General features: G+C 47.0%; 2 protein-coding genes across 3 annotated transcripts in view; both read right to left on the bottom strand.

Moving 5' to 3' along the window:
- Nucleotides 1-1,043, bottom strand: part of LOC118076190 (mothers against decapentaplegic homolog 4) — a 30,844-nt gene extending 29,801 nt beyond the window's left edge. The window contains exon 1 of the mRNA XM_060269650.1: nucleotides 778-1,043. The gene's annotated coding sequence lies outside the window, so the exon portion shown is untranslated. The remainder of the gene's footprint in view (nucleotides 1-777) is intronic.
- Nucleotides 1,044-4,267: 3,224 nt separating this feature from the next.
- Nucleotides 4,268-16,360, bottom strand: CHTOP (chromatin target of PRMT1). 2 transcript variants are annotated; one of them, XM_035098465.2, is made up of 6 exons: nucleotides 16,049-16,360; nucleotides 14,250-14,330; nucleotides 9,528-9,678; nucleotides 7,841-8,027; nucleotides 6,262-6,399; nucleotides 4,268-5,207 (listed from the first exon to the last, which is right to left on the bottom strand). In XM_035098465.2, exons 2-6 carry the CDS (start codon nucleotides 14,312-14,314, stop codon nucleotides 5,005-5,007), a joined length of 744 nt encoding a protein of 247 aa, XP_034954356.1. In that variant the 5' UTR covers nucleotides 14,315-14,330; nucleotides 16,049-16,360; the 3' UTR covers nucleotides 4,268-5,004. The 2 variants fall into 2 exon arrangements, with proteins under 2 accessions (XP_034954356.1, XP_034954357.1); XM_035098466.2 differs by having other exon boundaries at nucleotides 7,841-8,024.
- Between the last annotated feature and the right edge of the window lie 1,087 nt (nucleotides 16,361-17,447).

Raw genomic sequence — 17,447 nt, 5'->3', positions numbered from 1 at the left:
GGGCCAGGGCCAGTCTACAGGTGAAACTCAGAAAATTAGAATATTGTTGAAAAGTGCATTTATTTCATTAACGCAACTTAAAAGGTGAAACCAATATATGAGATAGATGCACGATATGCAAAGCAAGATATGCCAAGCCTTTATTGGTTGTAATTGTAAGTATTTGTCGTTAGGTGGGTCAATGATAAACGGAATGTAATTAATGAAATGTAATAGCGATGTTTATTTTTGTATTATTGTAACTATTTGTTTTATTACTGTGGAATTTCCAAAATTAAGCATTTGTAAAAATTAAAAGAAAACTAAAAAAACAATAAGTTGCATTACTGAAATGAATGCACTTTTCGACGATATTCTAATTTTCCGAGTTTCACCTGTACCCCTTTCCTGGGTTCTTACGGGCACCTGGACACTGTGAGCAGATGGGCGGCTGGTTCGATCCAGTAGGGCTCTTCATATGTTCTTACGGGCTCTGGTGATGGTGCTGGGTGCAGGGGGGTGGGCAGGGAACTGGGGAGGGAGGCGAGTTCAGATCTCCCCGTCTTTAGACAACCAGTTGACAGTCGGGCGAGCAAGCTATTCCTGGACCTGGGGAGAGGTGTGCGCATCAGTTGCGGGGTGCAAAGAAACCATATATGTATTATATGGGGTGGATAATAAAATAATATGCACCAGATCTCTAAAGCGAGGGGGATCCCGATTGCTCCTTCTTTTTTTTATTTTTTGGCGCAGGGGGAGAAAAAAATGGAAGCCGTTGGGAATGAGCTAGGTACTCACCCCATAGGCGCTGGTTGGTCCCTCCTGCTCAGCAACCCACCCGCCTTCCCAACACTTGGAAAAACAAAATCAAAATAAGCCACTCCGCTTTGCAACTTGTTCACAACAATAACGTAAAGAATAGCCTTTGGGAACGTGTGAAAGCACACAAAGGCCGGCAGCCAATGGGAAGCGCCGGCACAGGCGGCCGCCAAGATCCCGGCCAATAGGCGCCTCGGGACCATCAAACTTGGGGAGGGGAGAAGTGGGGCGGGCCAGCCCGTTCCATGAAAGGCAATATATACGTTCGGCGGACTCAAAAGGGAGTACAGTAAAAGCTTTTGTTTTGGGCTGTACCACTTTCTTCCGCAGAAAAGGGGTGGGTGGGTATTTATAAATAAGGAACTGGCTTGAGGCTTATTCTCCCGACCGAGCAGCATAAAATGGTCATGAAATAAAAAATAAACCCTGAACCACACGCACCATTTTACATGTTAACTACGTAATTAAAATCCCTGGGGTGGGCAGAAAGAGCACCTTCTCTTAGTTCTGGAAAGCAAGGCAAGACACACGTGCTGGTAGTTCAGCTAATGTCAAGCAAGCGACAGGTTTTTGAAGGGGTAAGCTACCAGTCCTCATGGTACTGAACGATCAAGGGGTGTGTGTGTCTGTGTTGTTAAAAGCAAAGGAAGATGCTTCAGAGTCAGCCCGTTGGTTCATCTAGGTTAGCATTGTCTACAACCAGGGTTTCCCAAACTTGGGTCTCCAGCTGTTTTTTGGACAACTCCCATCATCCCTAGCTAGCAGGGCATGGTCAGGGGTGATGGGAACTGTAGTCCAAAAACAGCTGGAGACCCAACTTTAGGAAACACTGGTTTCTTCTTTGACAATCACTCACAGCCAAGATTTTCTTCTATAAACACAGTTTTAACAATGAGTCCGTGATCAATTCTGGATCCACAGGTCCTTCCACAGTGGGGACATTGGTTTCCGGGTGGGAGTTGATCACGCCAGTGGCCAAGGATTTCAGACGGGTATTTTCCCAGTGCTACCTGGATATGCTGGGGATTGAACCTGGGCCCTTCTGCATGCAAAGCAGATGCTCTACCACTGAGCTACTTCCCCTACTTTGCTGCATCAGTAATACTCCTTGCTCAAATCTTTAGATTGCAGGATGCTACCAAAATAAAAACAAAAATGTATTTTTGCATGACGAGCACCAAAGTGGCCAGGCAAAAAAATATGGTAGCATTAATGGGGTATTCTTCCAAATTTCCAGAGGGCAGCAGATACCATCACCTCTGCAAACATCTCATAACTCTGGCTAATTCTGAACAAGAGATTCCTCATGGATCAGATATTTAAAGCCAGCTGCTAACCATGCTTCATAGCAAACCACATTTATTATTTTTAAAAAAACACCTTAGATGTATTCTAAGGCAGAGGGCATTTGTGGTCCCAAAATCTGCTCCCGTACCCATGGTTACAGCTGCAGCAGTGTCCCCACACATCATCACAGGCTTGCACCCCACCTGTGACTCTGGTCTTCCCATCTTAAGCTGCACACTTTTCATTCATATCCTCACAGCTCCTTCAAATTTAATGGTGGATAGAAAACAAAGGCTTTGGGAAAACTGAGGTGTAACTAAGAAGAGTGGCTGCTAAAGAACTTTCCTACGGTTCCTTTGCTGGTATCAACAGGCAAAGAAAAATTTGAACAGCTTGCATTTTCACTAGAGGGGGTACCACAGACTCCAAATATGAAATACTCATAACATATCTTCTTTGTTTCACATTCTAGGCTCTATGTTCTGCAAGTTTCAAAACTCCAGAGATGGACCATTATTATAGTTTCGGAGGAATTTCCAGAGGGGTAAGTGTGTTAAGGGACTCTTCGTTTTTCTGCTGTCACCCAAGGGTCTTGTGGCATAAACCTTTGTGGACTTGAGCCCACAGATGCATCTGACAAAAGTAGAATTGAGTCCAGAAGAAATCTGTTAAGTCATTTGTTTTTGGTAGTCTGGAGAGAAGCGGGTGGCTTGTATCTAAATTTGACATATGTACAAATCCATCCATTTCTGCATCTTTTCCTCCCTGTTTCAGACACTAGAAACAAGCTGGGGGACAGATACTTAAGTTGCAAAACAATGCTCATCTCTATGCTTAGGGATCCAGAGCCAAGGTTGTTTCAGAAATGGTGAAAGGTAAAAAGGTAAAGGACCTATGGACAGTTAAGTCCAGTTAAAGGTGACTATGGGGTTGTGGCGCTCATCTCGCTTTCAGGCCGAGGGAGCCGGCGTTCGTCCACACACAGCTTTCTGAGTCATGTGGCCAGCATGATTAAACCGCTTCTAGCGCAACGGAACACTGACAGAAAACAGAGTGCATGGAAACGCAGTTTACTTTCCCGTCGCAGCGTCACCTATTTATCTACTTGCACTGGCGTGCTTTCGAACTGCTAGATTGGCAGGAGCTGGGACAGAGCAGCGGGAGCTCACCCCATTGAGGGGATTCTAACCGCTGACCTTCCTGCAGCTGCTCTTAATGTTGTGTTGGTTATCCCTCTCTGCTTAGACAGGCCTTTAGAAACTCGTGCAGACAAAGCTGATCACTGGGCTGCAAATGTTATTTTAGTGGCTGGCTTTCAGTATGTTGTAATGTATATTCATTATTGTTTTAACTAGTGTTTTTTTTATTAGTGGTACCTCTATAGTTACAAACTTAATTCGTTCCGGAGGTCCGTTCTTAACCTGAAACTGTTCTTAACTGGAGGTGTGCTTTCACTAATGGGGCCTCTTGCTGCCGCTGCTCTGCCACCACACGATTTCCGTTCTCATCATGGGGCAAAGTTCTCAACTCAAGGTAACTCTTCCAGGTTAGCAGAGTTTGTAACCTGAAGTGTTTGTAACCTGAGGCATTTGTAACTCAAGGTACCACTGTATTCTGTATTATTCTGTATTTCTAATTGATGTATTTTAAATTCCGCAAACCTCCTTGAATCCCAACTTGGGAGAAAAGTGGAATACGGATATATTAAATGACATAAAGACACCAGTGCATTTCCTGCAGGGAACACACTGGCAAAGCAGATCCCTCCTCCCAACCGGTGGGCTAACTTTGGCAGGTGTGTGGGACTGCCCATCTATCAGTCAGCTGATACCCTCATATGAGATGATAGGCAGGTAGGTGCCCCACCTACCTATTAAGAGATGACCAAAAAGGTCATAGTAGCAGTGGCTAATTCAATTTACTGTACGTTTCCAACAACAGTCCCCGCACCACCAAAAACAAAAACAAAGACAAAGGCATTTTTTCCTATTCCCTGCAATTGTTTCTTACAGTAAACCAGAAAATACAAGATGCCATTCAAAACCAGAACAGAAAAGTTGAGCTCACAAGACACTGGGCGGCAAATAGAGAAAAGCATCTGCCTTCCTAGTGTCTTCAAACACATACACACAAACAAAATACCAACCAGCAGGCTGGCCACAAGAGCATAAACATAAAAATGAAAAGTTTGCTGCCATTGTTTATTATTTTTTTTTAAAAAAACCAACTGCTTTCGGCCACAACAGGTTTGGTGAATTAAACACTAGTGGGGCCCGATTCTTTTTGGGGGGGGTGAAGGAAGGAGAGGGGCAGGGAAGGAAAAACTCCACTGATTTGTGCTCACCATATGTAAAAGTCACAGAATTATTTGTTGGGCCTGGGGTGTGGACGTAAGCAGAAACATCAGAAACGAAGTATGGGATTCAGCATCACTGTGCATGAGCAGCCACCTCGAAACACAACTCTTACAGCAGCTGTAGCTGCCGAGACTGCAATTCATAAGCACCTGAGACCTTCTGTCTACAGCAAGGTCAATTTTTTTGGGGGGGGGGTTTGGAGGAGGATAGGAGGGAAAGGGGGACAGTCATGCATGTAATGTCCTGTTGAGGAGCTTCAAGATGATGCCGTCTACAGACAGCAGGTCAGTCACATTTGTTTTTTGAAGTTGTTTAAGAAATGTGTGTGTGCGCGCGCACACGTGCATGTAGATAAACACACACAATTCTCTCCCACCCGCCAGTTTCCTACAACACAAGAGTATCAAAATGCAAGAGAAACCCGCGAAAGTTATTGTCTCCTACCCCTCCCCACACCGCCAGGGCGGCTGTTGCTGGTCGTGGCTTACAGGAGAGGGGTTGGGTGGGGAAGGACCAGCGCACAGAACACACAACCTCAGCGAGTGTCTAAAGCAAGGGTGGGTCAGTCGTTGGCTTCAGGGTCTGTCTGGGCCATGTAGGCGTCCAGTTCGGCATCCAGGTGCCCTTTCGTTTTTGACATGTACGCGTCAAGCTGGTTGTCGAGCTGCTCCTTGGTTAGGGCGGGGCGGGGGGCGCCTCTGCCTCGTCCCCGGCCTCTCCCGCGGCTGCCGAAGCCACCTCGTCCCCGGCCCACCATGCCACGACCTGGGCGGGAGAGGAGGACAGGGTTAGGCACTGCACCCCGGAGCTCAGCTGCCTCCTCTTCTAGGATAAAGTTCAAACCACCTGTCTCTCCCCCCCCCCCCCAGCCTCTCTGGTGCAAAAGATGCCTAAAATGCGATCGGAGGGCTGCTGTCAATCAAGAGTAGACACAGGAAGCTTCCTTCGACTGCACCAGGCTATTGGTCCATCTAGTTAACTCAGTACGACCTAGACCAGGGTTTCCCAAACTTGGGTCTTCAGCTGTTTTTGGACTACAGTTCCTATCATCCCTGACTACTTGTTCTTCTAGCTATGGATGATGGGAGTTGTAGTCCAAGAGCAGCTGAAGACCCAAGTTTGGGAAACCCTGGTCTATATTGATTGGCAGGGACTCTTCGGTGTATGAGGAAGGGGATACTCCCAGCCCTTCCTCAACGTCAGTGATTGAACCTTGGGTCTTTTGCATTCACAGATGATGTTCTATCACTGAGTTATGGCTCGTCTCTTAAAGATAAAGCAAGATCCCAGCTCTTATTTTCCCCGATTAAATGGCTGATTCTAGAGAAAACTGCCTTGTGTTGCATAATAATGTTTGTCTATCTCACAGAGGCAGTGGCTCTCTTGGGTTTCAATGCTTTTCCTGCATTTGGTTTTTAACGTTTTTGGTTATTCCTACTTATTAATTCCAAGTCGCTTCGAAATACTTTGGTGTAAAAAGCGGCAAACGAATATAACTGACCTCTCCTGTGCTGTGGTTTTCACACATGCGGTTAATCTACTGTGTATTTTTGGAAAGCTGTTTGTTTCTTCGCTAAGCATTTAGATGCCTCTTAAGATACCGCAACCAAATTTGGCATGCCGGTTCCAGAGATGACGGAGCAGGTTTTCATCTTAAGTTTGGAAACAGCTGGATGCCATTCTGAATCAAGATGGCAGACTAAACCTTTTCAGTACGGTACTGAAGTTTCTGCTTCTTAGAATTTCTCTGCAATGCCAGGTACGAGGCTGCAGGAATAAAATGAAAGTGAGTGTAACATCCCAAGTTAGTTGTGCTCACCTCTGCCGCCAATGCCACCCCGGCCCATGGCTCCTCTGCCAAGTCCTCCTCTGCCAAGCCCACCCCGTCCTCTAAGGCCTCCTCTTCTCAGGCCCATTCGAGCAGCTATGCCGCGTCCTCCCCGAAGTAAGCCCTGTCCTTTAAAGGGGAAGAGAGAGAGAGGGAGAGAGAGAGAGAATGTCAGTCAGTCAGTTAATCATCAGTTGAGCTTTTGAAGAAAAGGTCCTGCCAACAAACTCAGGCTATTTCTGCACTACAGGTCTCTCTTCAAATTCTACAGTGGCTTAATAATCATGGTGTCTCCAAAGCACATTTTGCTTGAGAATTTCCTTCACTGGTGGTCGGCTTCCCATTTCAAAAAAAGTTGCAGCAGCCCAGGTAACTTATTTGGAAAAAAGAGAGCTGCTGTTATGACAAAATGAGCTATGGCAGATGTGGGGAGGCTTTGTAGCCTTACAGTTGTTGTTGGACTCCCAAGTCCCAGCAGCCGGCATGGCCACAGTCAGGGATGGTTGGAGTCATAGTTGAAAGTTCACCACCCATTACCTATGGGCTTCAAAGCCTACCAGCCTCGGTTTCCATTTCCCAAGCTTCTCTCTGCAATTACAGAAGCTAGGAACTTAAAAAACAAAACAAGCAGCGCTTACTCCAGGATAGCAAACTTAGCCAAAGAGAAGCAGAGCTCTGCTAAAGGCAGCTGAGTCTTTGGTAATATGGCGCCTTGAACAAGGACAAAAGTCGTCCCCAAATATCTTATTTTAATAATACTTCCATTTAGTAGTTGCTTTTTTATGGATCTTAGCAAATACAGGTTTTTAATAATAATAATAATATAATAATAATAATTAGCCCCCTTGGTTGTATGTCCTAAATCTGGCACCGGGAAACTGTTTCATCTGTTGAGGACAGGCTCCCTAAGTTTCTCTTTGTCAACTCCTTGCTCTTCCACCCCTCTCAAGTTTGCACCAAGTATACTAAAATCCACTGAAGTCACGCCATGCAATCAGACTCATGTAAATTAACATGTGGACTATCTCAAAGTTTATGTACTGAGCACCCAAACTGGGGGAGCAGAGCACACAGCAAACAGGCTCTGTGAAGCATGGACATCAGTTCTGGCCCCCTCCCCAATAGTATTGTTGTTCATTAGATATATCTTTGGGGGGTGTAAAGTGATATTTGGCAAGTAAAGTTTGGGGAGCCTCGGGCCTGGGGGCTGAATGTGGCCCTCAAGGTCTCCCTATCTGGCCCTAGGAAGTCTCCCAGGCCCCACCCCTCATGGGCCCTGCTTCACACCCTCTTCTTGAGTGTTTTTGCCTGGCTGGGATGTGCCTTTGAACTCTGACCATGCCTCTCTGGGTGGAGGATGGAGAAGAGCATGCATGTGTATCTGCAGAAAGTTGCCTATGGTACAAAGGTAAAATTGGCCTCAACTGCTCCACCCATTGTTCCTCCTTGCCCTGCCCACCACTGGCATGTGGCCTTTCTTGAAAGGGTACCCAGAAAGGATTGCTGCCTCCAGACAGAAAATGGTGCCCCCGTCCCCGTCCTAAGTGAACTAATTTTTTGACACACTAACCTCGGAGGGGAATTCCTCCCCGTAGCAACGCTCTAGCTCCACGCCCGCCACGCATGGCTCCTCGGGGCAAGCCTCTCTGACCCATGGGCAAGCCTCGGCCCCCTAACGCACCCCGGGCAAGGGGTCCCGCCGGCCGGCCTAAACGCGCCTGGATGTTGCTCTTCCCCAGGCGTTGCTTCAGGCTCTTCTGGAAGAAGAGAGTGTTAGACAGGAAAACGTCGCACACAAACAAGCAGCGAGCAACTGGCACGGAAGGGCGGGCGCAAGCTGCTAGAGATGGGAATAATGGGGAAAAAAGAGAGAGAGGGTCACATGTGGTCACCACAGCTCTTGGTTCAATGCAGGAAAGGTCTGGGGAAGAAAAAGGGTGAAGCAACATGGTTTGGTTTGAGGAGGGAATGAAGATGTGCCCAGAACATTTTGAGAGATGCGCTGCATTTTAATTTTAAATACCATTACATAAAACCTATGAAATAGTCTTATCACACCAGCAGCCTAGTGTGTAATGGATTATTATGTGAGCTGCTGTAAATATATGAAATATTAAACATGGTTCTCCATCTCTCACAACAAGTCACCTGGTACCTCATGAAATCATACCAAGGTACATCCTAACTAGATCAGAAAAACGGAAAGGAAGGGACCACAGATGCACCCTGAGACGAATCAGTCACCTTTTGTACGTAGGGGATGAGCATCCATTCAGCACTCTACTGCATTTTAGCTCGTGTAATTTGTTCTCATTTAAAAAGGGCCATTTCACACAAGTTGTCCAATGGAGGAGCACCTGCTACACACGTGTCACAGCTGCTTGTGCCACCCCGTGTCCCAAATGTAGATGGAAACTAAAGCTACACAGGGGAAAAAAATGATTGCAGGATCAAAACCAGCAAAGCTGCACCAGCACCCTGGTCCCGAGGCCCAACTCAGAAGGGCAAACTCTCCCAGAATGGGATTTCGGTCACAAGCACAATCTTCTGGGGCCTACCACAGCAAGGTGCAAGGGAACCTCCTCTGCTGTAGCTAAGTCCCTAAGATCAACCCACCTTGCTTTAACCTTAGACAGCACAATTACATAGAAGGCCATTTTCTGTTTCTGGGATTACATGCAACCGTTCTTGTTTTTTGTGCGGTTGCGTTTGTGGTTTCTTTTTTGTTATTTTTCACACAATGAATACTAGAAGTAAACAAATAATGGGTGTGTCTATGTGGTGCCTTCCAGATCTGTCATGAACTACAGCTCCCATCACACACCCTCCATCACTGACTGAGCTGGGGCTGATGCAAGTTACCACCCGAAACAGGTGGAGGGCACCAGGTTAGCAAACCCTGAGTGAAGCTATATGGTGATCCTTGCTATGCTGTCCTTCCTTAAGAGCCCTGATGGATCAGACCACCCGGACAAAGGGTTATTTCCAAGGAGGCAGCAGGTGTCGTGGGACGTGGCCCACCAGCAGGAAAATCGACCAAAGATTTGCATAAGGAGAGCCTTGCTGGGTCAGGCCAATGGCCCATCTAGCCCAGAATCCTAATCTCACAAGAGGACCACGCTGTGGTAAGCCTGCAAGCAGGATCCTGTGGTTTCCAGAAGCCGCTCTCCACCTATCACACCCCGCCTGTGTTTCCCACCCAAAGGAAGCCCCCAGCTGCCAAGGCTCCTTCGCTGGCTCTCCTGCGCCTCTCTCACCTGCTTGAGCTTTAACGCAGCCTGCACAGAAGGTCTGTTCTCCATCTGCTGGGCCAGCCTCCTGTTCCGGGCACTGGCTAGCTGTTGCTGCTGCATGGTGGCTCGAATGTTCACGGGGATCGGCTGTTTGTTCTTCAGCATATTAGTAAAGCTTCAAGGTCGAACAAAACGGGTGTTTAAATAAAAGCTTGTCATTACAAAAGCATCTCAACTGGCATTTCATGGCCCTTAAGAGCGGGCGGCCGCGGCCCACAATTTTTTTTTTTAAACGCCAACAATGTGGTACACATTTTAATTTATCGCAGGTTAATGAGCTACAGACTTTTCCTCGTTTTCCAGAAGAAGACGTGCAAGGACAGGACATTCAAAAGGGTGTGGATTAGTGCAGTATATATAAAACAGAAGTGATTTTTTTAATTAAAAAAAATCAAATTTCACGTAATCTCAAAATGAAGAAGCAAAGATGGAAAAAGCACACAAAGCAGTTAAGCAAGATGGAGAGAAAGGTGAAGGGAAAGCAATGCTGGTTGCAAATGGACTGACTCAATTGGCCAGCAAAGGGAGGTTAAGAGAGGAATCGCCAAATCAAGCTGCTTTGAACCACTAGGTCATCTTGAAGCTGCAACGGACCACTTCTCTCCATGGGAACCAGCCCAGACCCTGCGGTCTTCATCTGAAGTACTGTACTTCTCAGAGTGCCCCTCCTGAGGGAGGTGCGGAGGGTGGTCGCACAAGAACAGGTCTTTTTTTAGTGGTCCCAGGAAGACATGCCTGATGCCACTCTTACCAATCTTTAGGCACCAGGCCAATACTTTTTAACTCGACCAAGCCTTTGATTAATTAATGTTGCCGTCTGTGGCAGTGCTCAGCTTTAAGCAGGGCAGGCAGGCCTTGGTCCGTTTTTATATGTTGCTGTATTTTGTATGGTTCATGGTTTCAGAATCCCCCTCATTCCTGGGGGTTTACATTGCTTTTATAAGTTGTATTTCACCTTGTCAAGCTGCTCCAATACTTGCTATGTAAAATGACCGATATAATAAATTATTATTATTATTATTATTATTATTATTATTATTATTATTATTATTATTATTATTATACAATGCTCCAAAGATTACAAAATTAAAGAACCAGCCCTATATTTAATAACTCTCCTTGCCACAGGCTATTAGTACGTTTAGGCAGGCCATGTGCCGGAAGGATGGGGGGCTGAAGGTGAGAGCTACTAGTTTCTTAGCAAGCTAGTTACTTTCATTAGCTTATTTATGAGGGACCTAGGAAATGGCACCTGTGTCCCTCAGAACTGCCATCCCAGGGGTTTCTAATACTATGGCAAAAATGCTCTTAACGTCGTTCCAATTCTTATGGCGGTTTCCATCTTTTGGACACTTAAGGGAACACACAATCGGTATTAGGCCACTAGCATAGTGCTAGATTTTCACCCGATCCAAACCAGGGTTGGATCCAGATTCTGAAAGGCTGCTGCTGCTCAAAAACAAGGTTTTTCAGCTCTCCCTTTATGGGCCTGAGGACTTCTGGCAAGCAGCACCCTAAACCAGGAGAATCAAGGGGCTGCCAGCTGGAAAGAAACCAGTTGTTGGCGGGAAGCGTTTTCTGCTCATGCCAGGGGCATTCAAACCCTATGAGTAAAGATCTTAAACAGCACACAGGATGTGCTTTTGAAGTAAAGTTTAGACCTGACTCGAGACATGGTTTCTTCAGCAAATAACTGGCCATGCTGGCTGGGGCTGGTGAAACTTGAGAGCTCAACTGAAGCTGGAGGGGCCACAGGTTTTCCCCACATGGAGACTCCTCTCCCCACTAACAACTCCATGCCCTGGCAGGTGCAGGGACAGAGCGAGGAATTGGAGCCTGCTGCCCACTCTAGGCCCAGAACCACAAGGTCAAATGCAGACAGGACGACGACACACTGGTGAGCAACTGTTAAAAATGAGTCATAAATCAATCACATTATGGGAGGGGTATTTCTAGGACTAAGGTGAAACTATGAAGCTCCCTTGCTATATTTGCTTTTGGTTTTCTGGGTGTCGTTTAACTAATATTGTGATGTTTATACAGTAGTATTGAAATGTGGGGGTTTTCTATGTTATTATATTGTTTGCTAAGTTATTGTAAAAATAGTGTTTGTAGCATTTGTTTGCAATGTGTTCCCGTTTTCTTTGCTATAAGCCACTCTGAGCAAGATTTTTTTGTGGAAAAGCAGCATACAAATGAATTGAGTGACTGAATGAAACAAAACAGATTTTCTCTGGGCAAGGACCTCACCCCTTTCCACGTCTATGATGCCACTCACCCTGCCAAGCTAGCAAGGGCTCAATATCAAATAGTACTAATACAACCTTCAAAATACGATGGGAAGCAGCTACCCCTTGACGGTGGAGCCCAATCTTGTTGGTGAAGCCTTCTAATAAAGCCAAAATATGAGAGCATGCCACTAACATACAGGAAGTCCCCTACAGTGTGGTGTGGTCTGAGCACTGGTTCCCCAATTGAGGAGTCCGGCATGGGAGAGATGGCCACAAGTGTAAACCTGATGCTATGGAATAGAGCAGAGCTTTCCAAACTTTTCAAGTTGGTGACACACTTTTTGGACATGCATCATTTTGCAACACAGTATTTCACTTTTACTAGCAAACTGGAGGTTAAACTAACCCTTTCCAGTGCCAGGAGGAGCACAGGGAGCGTTTGTGCGACACAACTACACACTGCAGCTGACACACTAACGTATCGTGACACACAGTTTGGAAAGCTCTGGAATAGAGTCTACAGCAGGTGTGGGGAACCTCTGGCCCTCCAGATGTTACTGACTCAAAGTCCCATGAGCTCCAACAAGCATGACCAACAGCCGGGGTTACAGGAGTTGTAGTCCAGCAACATCTGGAGGGCACTAGGATTCACATCCCCCAGGGTGTGACAAAACTCACACATCTACTACAATTTTGAGAAGGGGCAAGAGAAAAAAAATTCAAATGTAAAGTTAGAATTCATCTTCTGAATGCCAAAAGGCATGTTTCCCACTCCTGGTCTACAGCATAGCTAGCAGGCTCCCCAGTTTTTTCAGAAAGGCTGCAAACCCTACTGCTTGTGTGTGTGTGTTCCTATCCAATAATGGCATAATGCTATGAATAGGTAGCCGTGTTGGTCTGGATCGAAGTAAAATAAAAAAATTCCTTCAGTAGCACCTTAAAGACCAACTAAGTTTTTATTTTGGTATGAGCTTTCGTGTGCATGCACACTTCTTCAGATACGTATCTGAAGAAGTGTGCATGCACACGAAAGCTCATACCAAAATAAAAACTTAGTTGGTCTTTAAGGTGCTACTGAAGGAATTTTTTTATTTTATAATGCTATGAAGATTTACTTGGAAGTGCACTAGATTGAGCAAAGTGGGACTTACTTCCAAATAAGCTTATGTAGGACTGCACTGTTCATTAAACAGTATTCTGCAGATTGTAAAAGACCTATCCCTACACCCTCAAAGAATGGCTGATGAAAACTTTAGACGCAAATGAAATGCCAACCTAAGAACTGGAGATATGCTATTCAGCAGCATGGCTGTAAAAAGGCACAATTTAGTCTCTAACAGAATAGACATTATGTAAGGCTAGAAAGAATTTTTTTGAAATTGTAATGTCATGCATTTATATCAAAGGCGGGGGGACCCCATGGTCCTCCTGGCATTGTTTGACTACAACTCCTTGTCCACTGAGCAGGCTGGTTGGGGTGGATGGGGAACTAGAAGGCCAGCAACACCTGGAGCGTGACAGGTTCCCCATCCCTCATCAAAGAGCAGCTGACTGTGAGTTGTATGGTCTCCTCAGAGCAGGCCTACTGAAATTAATGGACAGAATGGATGGAGATGCCCAACTGTTTCAAGGGACCAATTCCAAGTACAACTAATATTGCAACCACCCCTACAGAGCAGCTCAAGGAGTTTCTCAGATAATCCAAGCCTGCCATACCTCTGTACACTAGATCCCTCTTCTCCTGGCCTGCCATTGAAACCAGCTGTGTTTCCCAGAGAGATGACCAGGTTTTAAGATTACCAACCCTCTTAATTGAGACAGAGAACACAAGGGCCACACAAAGCAAGCACCACCTATTAGTTGGAAATTTTTACATTTAGGAATGCACTGGAGAGGAGAGGGAGAAGAAAAAGGAAAGAGAAGAGAAGGCATGCAGAGGGCAAAGGAAGCAGATGATGAATGGAGCGTAGCACTTGCCTCTTACAAGGTCCAAGGACTGTGGCCAAGGAGCCTTCGGGCTGATTAGAGCGGCCAGCTGCCTGCCTCTTACAGGCCAGACCACACAAGGATGTATGTCCGCCTTGGACACCGCAGCAAAGCCTCCTGCAGCTTAGGTCACATGCTACCGCACTGCAGGGGTCACCTATATAATGTGAACACATGTGGAAGAAAAAAAGGAGGGTGCGAGGTTTTCCTTAGAACACATCCCACCAGATTACCGTTCTCAGCTTTATCATCAGACAGACAATTTTGGCCCTTTTAACCTTGTGTACCATCGCTTGCTGTAGGATTTAAGGCAGAAGTAAAGCTGCCCCCTGCTTCTCTGCATCTGGATAGGTTAAAAGCAGGGCAAGCACCATGTTGGCTCTGGATACCGAACACAGTGATAATTAAGCAAAAATTAAAAATTAAAAAAAAAATCTTATGAGCTGAAGTTGGCCGTTGGGCTCCTCACCGCTCATTGAGGGACAGCTTGGTGGTGCTCTTAAGCACGACTTTCGGTGCTGACTGCGCGGCCATCTCAGGTCCCCAGAATCTGCAAAAGAAGAAGACAGGTCCAGTTCAGAAAAAAGAAAAAAAAACATTAACTGTTGCTAAAGGAAGGTCTTCTTCACACAGCTCACAGCTAAATGTTGGAATTCACCCACAAAAGGCAGTTACGGCCACTAACTTGGCTGGCTTTAAAGGAGGATTGGAGAAATTCATGGGGGATAAAGGCTATTGATGGATACTATCCATGATGACTAATTTCTGCTTTCATGATCAGAGGCAGTAATACTTCTGAATATCAGCCCTGGGAACTGAAGAAGGGGAAAGCACTCTTGCACTCGGGCCCTGCCTTTTGGTATCTGGTTGGCCACTATGAGAACAAGTAGAAGGACTACATGGGTCTTTGGCCTGATCCAGCAGGCTCTTATGTTCTGGGAAGCAGGGAGTTCATTGGTCCTCTTGCCAGTAACAGAGCATCTGCCTCACAGTCAGTCTCAGGGAACTCCCCCCCCCCTTTAAAAGAGCCAAGCAAGATTGCTCAATACAATTATGGAGGAGAAGGCTATCAGTGGCTACCGCCTGAGCCTGTCTTCACATGCTGGATGAGTTCCTAACTCAATGAGGCTTTGAGACCTATTGTTGACCCTCGCCTAGTTTAGTTGGCCGATCAAACAAATGCTCCCAGAAGGAGCATCACTGTGCTACAGGAGGACACTACACTGTGCTGCATTCATTGGCGTTTCGGGGGCCTAATCCGGCATGTCGGTCGATTTAATTAGGCCCCTATGGCAGTATATGCCCTGGGGTAAAATCCCCCTCCAAAGCTCAACAACTTTGGGGTAAAATTGTAAAAAAAAAGCTAAACACCCTCAATGCTAAAGCTCAACAGCATTGGTCGGCCCTCACGCATGTTCACTTCATCAAATCTGGCCCTCTCTGAAAAAAGTTTGGGCACCCCTAGTCTAGGATCTGGGAGCCCAGAGTTCTAGCCCCTGCTCAGCCACGAAGCTCATTGGGTGACCTTAGGCCAATCACCATCTCTCAGCCCAGCCTACCTCACAGGGTCATTGAGAGACCAAATGGGGGTGAGGTGGGGAACAAAGTTCACCACCTTGGCGAAAAGATGGGATACTGTATAAATGTAATAAATAATAAATAAGGGAGGGCAGGGTGATTTTACACAGGTTTTTTTAAAAAAAGCAGGAACTCGGGGGAACTGAGTTCCCTGACCTTTTTCAAATTAAATCATTTGTTTTTGTCCGGCGGGGCTACTATGGAAATACACCCAATGCCTGAGCCAAAAATCCACCTATATCTGTAATCAATAAATCTGTGGCCATTTCTAATCCTTGTCTGCTTGAGTTGATTAATCACAGCTTACATTTAGCCACGGGTGCGGGTGTGTTGTGGGTGGGTGTGTCTCCGCACTGCGACTGGGCCCGCAATAAACTAACAAACTTCGTGGTAAGTTCCCCCATCTCTTCCCTCCCCTCCCCCGGAAAAAGCACGGATTTTACAGGAGACCCATTCATTCATTCATTCTAGAGAAGGAAACGGATGCATGGGAATACGCTGGAGTCGCCCCGCCCACCACAGAACCCCGTTGCATCCGGGCTTCCCCCCCCCCCCGCTGGTCGCCAGGCTTCGGAACCGGTCACGTGCGCAGCAGGGGCGAATGCCTACCCCCCCACCGGCGCGCCAACGGTCCTTGAGGCCCCGCCCCCTCCGCGCGCGGCCTACACGACCAACGGTCTCCCTACTCACCGTCGGGGGCGGGGATCGCTCTGCTCTGTCTGCGGCTCCGGCGGGGCCAGCGGAGGCGGCGGGAGGCTCCGCTCAGGCTTAGCCCGGCCTCCCCCGTCAGGCGCCCCAAACGCAAAGATGGTGGCGGTGGTTTGTTCCCCCCACAACTTCCCCTCCTCCTTCTCCAACCTCCCGTCGTCTCTCTCTCGGGAGGACGGCGGCGACGGCGACGACTCTCTCACTTCAGCCGCTCGGAGCCTTCCTCGCTTCCAAATTCCCCTTCAGAAAGGAGCCCGGCAAAATGGCGGAGCTTTTTTTTTTAATATATATGAAAAAAAAAGGGCTGGAGCTGCGCACGCGTCAAGCAGCGGCCGCGCGTGCGTCAGCAGGTTGAGGCTAGGCTGCCTTTCTGCGCATGTGTGGAGAAACGTCTTCTCCGGATGGGAGGAGGGACAAGGAGAGCCACCGTGATTACGTCTCACAGAAAGAGAGAGAGAAGGCGGGCTCAGACGTGCTACGTAGAGTGACTGGCCGTTCGTCGCTTTCTGAATGGTTGGAGCAGAGGGAGGGGCGTGGCTCTGCCGGGGCGGGTGACGCTCATTCTCAAGAGGGGAAGCTTATTTTTGTGAATGGATGGAGCTGGTCTTGAAGCGGGTGCGGCTTAAAGGGGCATGGCTGCTTCTAAAGTGTTAGGGGGCTGATCATTCTTAGCTATGTTTCGGAGCGAGGCCTGCATACAGTGGGTTGAGGTTTGTGCATAAGAATAGAAGGTGTTTCCTGTTGGAGTAGGTCAATGGCCCATCTAAGTCATAGAATCTCAGAATTGTAGAATTGGGAGGGACGATGAAGGCCATTTGGCCCAATCCCCTGAAATGCAGAAATCTTTTGCCCAATCTTTTGCTTAACCCTGAGATTAAGAATTTCGTGCTTTACCGATTGAGCTATCTAGCATTCTGGTCTCACAGTGGCCACCCAATGGCCTCCGTGGGAAGCCTGCTCACATGACCTGAGCACAACGGCGCATACCATAGCTGCCAAGTTATCCCTTTTTTAAAGGGAAATCCCATTATGCTGAATAGGCTTCCTCGCGAGAAAAGGGAAAACTTGGCAGCTATGGCGCATACTCTGCTGAGGTTTGATGCTAGGCTGCCTATCTGTGCATGAACACTGTACCAGCAACTCTTATTCAGATGCATCCGAGGGTGGTGGTAGAACAGAGCTATTGTGGCTAGTAGCCACATATATATTATATTCTCTGTGAATTTGTCTAATCCTCTTAAGGCCATCCAAATTGGTGGCTGCTGTTGCATCTTGTGGAAGCAAATTTCGTAGTTTTAGCTATGTGCTGTGTGAAGGAGGACTTTCTTTTGTCTTTTTTAACTTCTCAAAATGGGCTTTTTCTATGCTAAGGGAAACTGGG

This window comes from Zootoca vivipara, chromosome 17 (assembly GCF_963506605.1).
Source record: "Zootoca vivipara chromosome 17, rZooViv1.1, whole genome shotgun sequence".
Classification (NCBI taxonomy): domain Eukaryota; kingdom Metazoa; phylum Chordata; class Lepidosauria; order Squamata; family Lacertidae; genus Zootoca; species Zootoca vivipara.
This window is presented reverse-complemented; position numbering and strand designations above follow the sequence as displayed.

What these genes read in the sequence shown, in the direction of transcription:
- CHTOP (XM_035098465.2), bottom strand. Translation starts at nt 14,314, where the DNA reads ATGGCCGCGCAGTCAGCACCGAAAGTCGTGCTTAAGAGCACCACCAAG. An exon ending in AAGCTGTCCCTCAATGAGCG is followed by an intron (nt 9,679 to 14,249) that starts GTGAGGAGCCCA and finishes TCGACCTTGAAG; the next exon opens with CTTTACTAATATGCTGAAGA. An exon ending in GGGAGGAATTCCCCTCCGAG is followed by an intron (nt 6,400 to 7,840) that starts GTTAGTGTGTCA and finishes TCCCCTTTAAAG; the next exon opens with GACAGGGCTTACTTCGGGGA.